Source organism: Silene latifolia, chromosome Y, assembly GCF_048544455.1.
Source record: "Silene latifolia isolate original U9 population chromosome Y, ASM4854445v1, whole genome shotgun sequence".
Lineage (NCBI taxonomy): Eukaryota > Viridiplantae > Streptophyta > Magnoliopsida > Caryophyllales > Caryophyllaceae > Silene > Silene latifolia.
Genome location: NC_133538.1, coordinates 330457927 through 330468304, shown reverse-complemented (window position 1 = coordinate 330468304; position 10378 = coordinate 330457927). Strand labels below are relative to the sequence as shown.

Here is a 10378-nt window from a genome sequence, read left to right as displayed (position 1 = left end):
AATTTCCAATAAATATAATCATCCGTAGGTTGATGAGGAATCTCTAAGAACAAATATTATTTGCTGATGTTTTTGTAAAGACTTGGAAAATTATCTTATTGTTCCAGTGAGTTGAATCTAACAAAATATCATCAAAAGTGATTGTTGGAAGCGGCATCTGTGATTTAAACAATGGTTTATTACCCAAAATCCATGCGTCATTCTTAAGGTCAATTGATCTTCCATTTCCAAATTTTCACGCAATTCCATCGCGGAGTAAATAAGTGGTCTTTAAAACTCCTTTCCAGGCAAATGACGCTGCTGAATATTTTGAGATGTTGCCGGGGATTGGAAAATCTTTATGGTATTTCGAGCGAAGAACTTTGGAAACAAGTAAACACGGGTGCTCGTGACATCGCCAAAAGTTTTTCGTCAAAAGAGCTTGACTAGAATGTCTTTCATTTTTTAATCTAAGACCACCATCCAACTTAGGAAGCTGCAACTGTTCAAATGATAACTAATGTTGGGCATATTTATTATGAGCTTTCTTCCACCAGAAAATTTTAATCAGGTAATTGATTTTCGATGTGATTTGCTGAGGGATTGGAAGAATAAAGGCGACATAAGCAACTGATGCCAAGAGAATGGAATTAATAAGAATCAGCTTAGCAACTTGTGAAAATTTCGAAGGCCCCCATGATAATATCTTAGTGAAAATCTTGTCTAAGAGAAACTGAAAAGCAGATGTTTTCCTTCTTCCCAAATCAATAGGGATGCCAAGATATAGACCGAAGTTCTGTTTTGGTTGTACTTGTAAAATATCAAGAATATGCTCCTTAAAGTCGGACGAAGTATTGGGACTGAACTTGATATAAGATTTTTGATGCTTAATCATTTGGCCTGAAATAGAGCTGAAGTTATTCAAACTACTTCTAAGAGATTCACAACTCGCAGGTGTAAGACGGAGGCACAAAAGTGAGTCATCAACATATAAAAGATGAGAAATAGCTGGGCTCTGCCATGAGAGCTTGATACCCTCAATAAGACCATTTGTTTCAGCTTTGGTAATCATAAGAGACAAAATTTCCATGCAGAGGATAAACAGGTATGGCGAAATTGGGTCACCCTGTTGCAACCTGTTAGGACCTATTTGTTGATGATGACATGCCCAATTTAATCGTGTTTCTCAGTGTACCATTTCAGGAATAATGCAACCTCCTCAAGCAAGAATTAATCAATGTCAAAGTCAAGAATTATTGATAACTTGCTACCCAAGATTTAGAGTCGTTTTGTCATCCTATGTAAAGATGAAAGGGTAGAATACATGTAATGGTAACAGTCAAGTATACCGTTACTCATCACGGGTAACAGTGTGTTTGACTGTAACGTTTGACCCGTCACACTTGAAGCAAGTTTTTCATCTTGAATATTTCACTTTTATTAAAATGGCCTTTTATACATCAGATTTAAAATATAGTTTTAAGTTTGAAATATTTGAAGGGTGGTCTTTGGAAAAGGATATGCTAATTTCTAGTTCAAAAATTTTCCTAAAATGTGCTAAAACTTATCTTTGGCTTTTGTAAAACAAAGTTTCCTTTTTTCCATTTCTTCTCAAGATTTGTTTTATTGTGAATGTCTTTTCTCTTTGTTTATGAAAAAGCCAAAGCCTCTTAAGGAAAATTACAAATCCTCTTTTCCTCTTTTCTCTTCTTAGAAGGTAGCTCTTTTGGTGCAAACATGGGAAAGTTAAAGTCTTTGTTTCTTTTCAAATGCTTTGACTCACAAACCCTAGCCTGCCTCCTCTTGTGTGCTTCCTCTATAAAAGGAACCCTTCTCTTCACTTTGCAAGTAAGACTTTTCTTGAGAAATCAAAGTATTTTTGCAAAATCAGTTTTTAAGAACTCAAAGTTTTTCTTTGCAAAAAATCTTCTAAGTCTTCAAGTGTCTCAGTCATTACCAATGTTACTTCATAGTATTGTACTCTCTCATCTAGAAACGTTTCTATCAATAAGTTGTACTTCTCATTTTTTTATAAGAATCAGTCTAAGGAAACTTCGTTTGTAAACATTCTAGTTAGAGTGTAGAGTTCATAGACGAAGTAGTCTTAGAACTCGTGTCGCAATCGGAGTAGGTTGTTGGTCCTTTTATTGTAAGTGTCTTAAGTAGTCGGAGTAGATCACTTCACTTATCAATAAAAGAAGATTGGACGTAGGCCTTTAGAGTGTCGGCCGAACCAATTCAAAATCATTGTATTGATCTTTTCTTCGCTTTTAATTCCACTGCAATTTACTTACTCGTTTTTCTTTTACGATTTTGCTGGTAACAGTCCTGAAAAATGTCACTCCTGGTCTTCTATTTTTACTTCATAAACTAAGACCATTGGGTAACAGTCAGAACAACTGTCACTTCCAAACTTCACTCGTCTCCTCGATCTTTCGTGATACACATTTAATCATTTAATTTAATTGATGTATCCACTTGTTCTTCATATTGTTCATCAACTTATCTTTAAACAATAAAGATTTAAGTTAAACTTTTAAAAATATTACCTAATTCACCCCCTCCCCCTCCCCCTCCCCCTCTTAGGTACTTAGAATACTAAACTCTTCACAACCACATTGAGGAAAGATATGACCGGAAGGAGTACCATTAATAAGAACTTGTAACGAAAATGTTTTTGACACAGGCTTTGATAAGCTTTCTAAATACCTTTGGGAATCCAAAACACTTCAGTACTTTGAACAAGAATGGCCACGATACTCTATCAAAAGCTTTGTTCATATCGAGCTTAATAGCGCCATAACAACGCTTACCCCTTTTGCGTTGGTTAATGTTTGTCATAATTTTGTAGCCAAGAAAACCCCAATCACTAAATAAACGTCCAGGAATAAAGGCATTTTGATTTTGGCCAACAATACAGTCCATTACCTTTTTTAGCCTTAGAGTAATACATTTTGAGGCAGCTCTGTAGATGACATTACAAAGACTAATAGGGCGGAATTGAGAAATCGTCTCAGGTAGGTCGACCTTCGGTATGAGAACAACATGAGTGTTGTAGAATTTTGTCAATTGAGACTATAGTTTATTTTTCGTTTAAGGCATTTAGGCTGAGTTTAAGTTAACTCGTTTGATCGAAAAAGGTTAGAACACTAATTTATGTTGCTGTCAACTTACCATTATCTGATGTTACAATAAATTAGGATATTTATGCACAATTTTGTTATAAGGGGTTCTCAAAAAACTGTGGAATTCATGGTTACATTAGAAGAATACACACATTTTAAAAAATAGAACGGAACAATGGCCCGATTTATGATAGTGTATAGTCCATTCCTAAGCGAAGTAGCAACATTAAGTATAAAAAGGATTTCGCTTTGTTCCCATGTCTCCGATATGTCAAAATTAGTGTACTAGTAGAATATCATCGTCCACCATTACTATAACATTACCACCAAAAATTGCACTTTCTCTCTCTAGCCTAGAGAGCTCTTCTCCCAAATAAGGGAGCTTTTTTCGTGTAAATCAAAATCCAGAAACTAAATCAAAATCCAGAAACTAAAGATCCTATTTGAGTGATCAATCGTCTCATTTAAACTCTTGTGCTCAAGCTACAGCTAGCTCATGATTGTGAGCAAGTGTGTTTAATTGGTGGTCTTGTTTTCATAGAGTGCTTTTTTCTGGGAATCTTAAATTTATCCCTTTTGTTCTTTGATCTTCCCAATTAATTTCTTACAGTCTTTCTCTTCTTTGATTGGGGGTGGTTTTCTTTCACTTTTTCAGCTGCTAAACCTGCATTAATCATTACTGAAGTGCGTATTTAATTGGGGGTGTGTAACCCTAATTTTTTCTGGGCTTTTGCGAAGAGACGATTTTAGGTGCGTTTGGAAGAATCTTAATAGCTACCTATTTACTACTTCTATAAGTTACTGGTATTGGAGTTTTTTTGGTATATTGGGGGGCTCAAGAAGTTATTGGATTCTGATTGGTCATTTAGCTGCATTGATTAGCTAAGACGCTGCTTATTCTCCTTAGGAACGAGTGTCTGTTCGTTTGAGCTTTCCTATTTAAGTCGAACATAATGGCTCTAGGAGTTGTATCACAATCATCACATTCCATTAATCTTCTTCATTCCCATAAAAAATCACGATACAAGCTTCAGCTTCAAAACACTTCTCCAGCTTCTTCATCGCTAACTTCTTTATCTTCTTTGAGTATGGAGGGTGAGTTTTTACCAGAAAGTAATGATCATGCTATGGGGGTGAATGATTTGGGAGATCATCATGTGGATGGGCACCAACATGTTCAGCAACAGCCACCCTCAACTGAGTTTAATCCCAACAATTCACTTCATGCTAATATATGGAGATACCCTCGCTCAGGTGGGGTCATTAACATAGACCCATCTGAACTGGGTAAGTCCAGAGAGTTCTGGGGTAGGTGTGTCTTGGGGTTCCTGGTGGACTATCGGTTGTTTGAAGCAGAGCTCTTGAATGATGTTATTAGACGTAAATGGACTACTAATGGTAGGATCACGACTTTTCGCATGGGGGAGGTGTATGTCTTCCACTGTTCAGCAGTGGATGATATGAAGGCTCTGCTACAAAGGACCACAGCTACCATAGATGGAGCAGTGATGGTCTTTTCTAAGTGGTTCCCTGACACGGTGCCGCGCACTGTTAGGTTCCCTTATGCTGAAATTGGGGTACGTGTCTGTGGTCTACCATTCGAGTATCTGAATATGGAGGTTGCTAAGATTGCAGGTAAGCTGCTTAGTCATCAATTTCACATTGAGCCTTTCCATTTAGTACCTGATGAGGATTATTTGAAGTTGAGGGTGTATTTATGACTGAATGAACCACTGATGCCGGGTTTCTTCCTAGCTATGGAGGGGGGATACCTTTTATGGGTGCAATTCAAATATGAGGAAGTGTTCAAATATTGCATTAGGTGTGGTAAGATTGGTCATAAAGGGTCACAGTGTAGGGAGTCTTTAATGACGGTGGTATCGAGTGTAAATGGTATGTTAGATAGGTCTGTGGCAAGGGGATTTCCTGTTTATCAAGCAAATAGTAATCATACGATGTTCAATTTAGACCTTCGTGCCACTCCCTCAACAACCAAATTTCTGTCTTCACGGGTCAAATTAGGTGACCCTGCGAGGATGCCAAGGAGGAGAAGAAGATGGGAGTCTCCGGAAAGGGCTGTTGATTTTGAACTGGGTCTCACCCCAGGGGGCAGGGTCACACCTGGTATGATGTTTGCTGTCACGGCTCAGCCTTTTGCTGGGCCTGTGGTGTTCCATGTTGAGGAGAGGGCTGCTGAGGGGGTTGGAAACCAAGGGGTGAGGGTATCTGGAAATTCTGGTATTGGAATTAGGGGAGGTTTTCATTCTCAAGGGGGTATTAATGATTTTGGTATTAACAGGACTAGGGAAAATGAGGATGTGGTGATGACTGAAGTTCAGGAGGAGGGACGTGTGGGAGTGAGTAGGAGAGGAGAGGGTGCATCTCACGGTCAGGATGTGGAAATGACATCAGTAAATCATGGCATAACTGGTGGGGGAGTCCCAGGGGCTGGTGGGTGGTTGGAAGAAGAGGGTATGAATAATGATGAGTATCACACGGCTGGTGAGGAGTTAGAGGGGCCTGCTGAGCCAAATTTACTCCAGCAGGGGGTTTTGATGCAGTTGCAGGCTGAGGACCCATATGTTGTCTTCTCTAAACAAGACAGTTTGAGTGGTTTGGTGGATAGGGATCAAAGGATGCAGGATGCTATCTTGAATAGGATTGAAGGGGATATAGGGTGGGCAAGAATTGAGGATGAACAGAGGGGTTTTAATCAGACTTTTGAGCCTCCTGAAGGGGGCTTACCTAACTGGTATCATACTTCAGCTGGGTTTTCTACTAGAGAAGTGGGGCAATGTTCTAGGCCAAATGGGGAGGTAGCTGCTGAGGAGGAGATGATGGGTCTGCTTGTGGGTTCAGAGAATAATGTGGAAGATACTGGATTGGTTGGGGCAGGAGATCAACATGTTGCTGATGACATGGGGGATGCAGATGATGAAGCTTCCTCTGATTCTGAAGGCCCTGATTCTAATGGGACTTTGGCTATGGAGTCTTACTCCCATCATGATACGGCTAGTGACAGTGATAAAGAGATTATCATCATCTCTTCTGATGATTCTGATGGGGAGTCTGAGCTGAAGCAGGATGCTGTGGGGATGGGGTCTATTTCTGGGCAGCTGGGTTTCACTTCTTCTTTTCCTGAAGCTGAGTCTGATTTAAGGGCAATTCAGCAACCCTCCCTGGAATCAACTGCTATTTTAAGGAAAGGAAAGGAGCTTGATGAGGGCTCTTCAACTCTGGCTCCCCTTGAAAAATTATTTCAGGATGCAAATGAAAGGGAGGTAAGTCAAGTTAAGCAAGGACCGGGTAAAGGTAAGGAATTACGGTTTTTTGATATTCCTGCTGTTGGGAATAAGGCTAAGCTGATTGCGGAGTTACCAGTGGGAAGCTCATCTGATGGGTGCCTTGGGTTGGTGGATGCTTACCATATTTCTGATCTGCGTGAGGACTATAAAGATGTTATGGGAGCTGCTAGGAAAAGGAAGTGTTGTACTGATGTAGGGGATTATATTCTCCCTGAGGAGGCAAAGTTATCAATGGGAAATGCAATGGCGTATTTGTACCGCCTGGCTAAGAGGAGCAAGGGAAGTACTGGACCTGGGAAGGGAGATCAGGCAAAGACAGTGGCAGCAACTGCACAACAACCTTGGACTTTTAGGGTTAACATTGAAGATGTGGTTATGGTGGACTCTAGTGATTCATCAATTCCATCTGTGAACGGTGGAGCAGCTGATTTCGACGGCTTTGCGGAGGTTGGGCCTTCACAACCTCCTCGGTCGCCATGATGGGACTTGTGTGGAATTGTAGGGGTCTAAATAACACGCTCGCCCCTACAATTCCGAAGCTAAGAGCGTTATTAGGTAGTAAGTTTTATGATTTTGTTTTTCTAATGGAGACTAAATGTAGTCCGAGTCGTATTTTCCCTTTGTTTCGTTCTTCTGGCTTTGTGGAGAGTTTTGGGGTGGAGGCGGTTGGATCTTCGGGTGGTCTTTGGGTTGGGTGGAGAAGGGAGTCGAAGTTTAAGTTTGTCAAAGCTTGTAATAATTTTATCATCTTTCTAGTAGAGAAATATAATGGACGATTATGGTATCTTGTTCTTTTTTACGGTGCGCCGAATGTCCATAGGCGGGCACCGGTTCTTTTAGACCTAGAGAGTTGGCTCGATGCATGTTCTCTTCCCTTTCTTATTGTAGGGGATTTTAATCAAGTGGAATACCGAAGTGATAAACTTAGTACTAGTCAACGTCCGATTGAGGGTGTGGAGGATTTCTCTTTGTGGAAATTAAGAAATGAGTTGGTGGATATCCCTTATAAGGGGCCGCGGTTTACTTGGTGCAATAATAGAAAAGGGGATAAGCGAGTTTATGAAAGGTTGGACAAAGCCATGGGTTCTAAGGATTGGCTGTCTGCTTTCCCGGATACTGGTATTAAACACTACCCAATTCAACTTTCGGATCATGCCCCGATTGAGGTGGATCTGAATCTCACCCGTACTACCGGTAAACGACCCTTTAAACTGGATGCTTGGGCTTTGGATTATGAGGAGTGCTTGGAGCAGATTCGAAATGCATGGGTCATTGATGATAATGGGTCTCCGGCGTTTCGTATCACTCGAAAGCTGGCAAGAGTTCGAAGTTGTGTTAAAAAATGGACTTTGAATAAAAAGGCGGAGTGGAATGAGAAGTGGGATGACTTTGACCGGAAGTTAGAACATGGGATAACTGCTGCTTGTTTGGGGAGAGGTGAAGAGGATTATACGCGAGTCCATGAGGAGCTTAGGGAGTTCGCTATTGCTGCTGAAAAGTATTGGAAGCAACGGGCTAAGCTGCGGTGGACGGTGGAGGGAGATACTTGTACAAAGTTCTTCTTTAACTGGGTTAAAGGAAGGTCTGGAAGGAATCTCATTCACGGTATAAGAGGCGAGGATGGCCAGTGGAGGTATGATGACGTGGAGGTCGGCGGGATTTTTCAAAATGCTTTCATGGACTTGTATCAGGCTTCACGTCCTGATGTGGCTCCTGTTGATACAACGCCTTTGGAGCGCGTCATTAACCACGTGTCTTTACGACTTGATCATGATGAGGTTGATCGTGTAGCTAGACCTTTTTCGGCTAAGGAGGTACGTACCGCAGTTTTTCAAATGGGGGCTTTTAAAGCTCCGGGTCCGGATGGTATTCCCGCGTGTTTTTATCAAAAATGCTGGTCCATGGTCAAACAGGTTTTTACAAAGGCGGTGCTGTCAATTCTAAACTCGGGGAGAGTTTTACGGGAATCAAATAGAACTTTTATTACTCTTATCCCTAAGAATGACACTCCGGAAGGAGTGTCAGATTACCGTCCCATAAGCCTGTGTAATGTGATTATGCGTGTGGTCACCAAGTGCATTGCGAATAGGATTGCCAAGGTTATGGGTTCTCTTATTAGTGAATCCCAAAATGCTTTTATGCCGGGTCGGAATATTAGTGATAATATTTTGTTGGCACATGAGGCGATTCACAATATATCGCGTTTCAAGAAAGGCTCACAGGGGCGGTGTGCCTTTAAAGCTGATATGAGTAAGGCGTATGATAGGATACGCTGGGATTTTTTGGAAATGACGCTGATTAAGTTTGGCTTTCCGGTGAAGTTAGTAAGACTTATCATGAACTGTGTTACCACGGTGAGTTATGAGGTGCTCCTTAATGGTGTACCTTTACCTCAATTCAAGCCCAAATGTGGTCTTCGCCAGGGAGATCCTCTCTCTCCCTTTCTTTTCCTTTTGTGTATGGAAGTTCTTTCGGCTAATGTTGAATATGCCCGAGACTCTGGCAGATTGCATGGGTTTACTTTATGCAGGGGGGTACAGCCGATGACTCACTTGTTCTTTGCAGATGACGCGATTTTCTTTTTCAAGGATAAGGGAGATTCAGCCTCTCATCTTATAACTCTGATCAACGATTACTGTGAGGCCTCGGGGCAGAGGCTAAATACAGCAAAATCAGGACTCATCTTCAGCCCGAATATGACTCTGGCGGCGATACAACGAATCCTTAAAGGTTTCAATATTCGGAATAACAGAGGAATTGGGAATTATCTTGGTATACCTGCTGAATTTCAAGAGTCTAAGAAGGACATTTTTCAAACTTTGGTGGAGCATGTTACTAAGCGGATCTCTTCTTGGAATGGTATTTTTCTATCACCAGCGGGGCGCTTGACTCTAGTTTCCTCGGTCCTTTCCAATCTCTCAAATTTCTTTCTATCGGTCTTTAAGATTCCGGTAAGTGTGGCAAGAAAGATTAATTCTCTCTTGGCACAATTTTGGTGGACGGGGTGTAAACTGGGGAAGAGCGTTCACTGGTGTAGCAAAAACTTCTTGAGCCTTCCTAAATGTAAAGGAGGGTTGGGGATTCGCAATATTGAATGTTTGAATAAAGCTTTGTTGGCCAAGCATGGATGGCGTTTGATTTCGGGAGATAGGTCTTTTTTCAGCAAGGTTTTTAGGCAAAAACTTTTCGGGACCCAGATGGTTGATGCGGGATCGGTACCTTGTTCAGGTACTAGTTCCTCGTGGGGAGTTCGTAGTATTCTGTATGGTTTTCAGAATCTCAAAGGTTTTTTGGGGTGGAAGCCTGGTGGTAACTCCCGTTTAAATGTTTGGACGTCAAGGTGGGTGGGAGGTGAGTTCCCGGAACCCAAGGATTGCTGGCTAGGCCATGGGGATGTTCATCTTGTGGATTTGCAAGTGGGCCATCTTGTGTCTCCAAATGGGCAATGGAATGGAGAGCTCATAAGGTCCTTGTTCGTAGAGGAACATGCTGAAAGGATACTGGCAATCAGGCTTAGGACAGAGGGCCTGAATGATGAGGTGTATTGGCCTTTCTCCAACCATGGGTGTTTTACGGTAAAGAGCGGTTATGGGTTGTTTTTCGAGGAGTATATAAACAGAAAGGGGTCCCAAAAGGACTTCACTAGACTGGGTAAGCGTGGACAGATTTTTTGCCAAAAGCACCTATGGACTATGCCGATTCCTAACACTTGGAAAATTCTTATATGGAGGATTCTTACGGGTACGCTTTCTGTGGGAAGCGAATTTCAACGAAGAAATATGGGGGACGATGTTCTCTGTGGCTTCTGCGGGACCGAGCGTAGTATGTTGGAGACGGTCGAGCATCTGTTTAGGGACTGCGATTTCTCGGCTAGGGTCTGGGCAGGGTCGAATCTTGGTATCCGGGTAGAAGGCGCTAGACACCTCACTATGACCGACTGGTTTATTGACTGGGTCCTTTATCTGGGCA

The 10378-nt window shown here is 41.6% G+C and overlaps 1 protein-coding gene across 1 annotated transcript; it reads right to left on the bottom strand.

Annotated features, from left to right (window-relative positions):
• Nucleotides 1–496: 496 nt before the first annotated feature.
• On the bottom strand, nt 497–1069 carry LOC141631387 (uncharacterized). The gene has a single exon (XM_074444065.1). The coding sequence runs from the start codon at nt 1067–1069 to the stop codon at nt 497–499; it is 573 nt and encodes a 190-aa protein (XP_074300166.1).
• Nucleotides 1070–10378: the final 9309 nt, after the last annotated feature.

Excerpts from the sequence above, each read along its gene's own strand:
- LOC141631387 (XM_074444065.1), bottom strand. The coding sequence starts at position 1,069 with ATGGAAATTTTGTCTCTTATGATTACCAAAGCTGAAACAAATGGTCTT.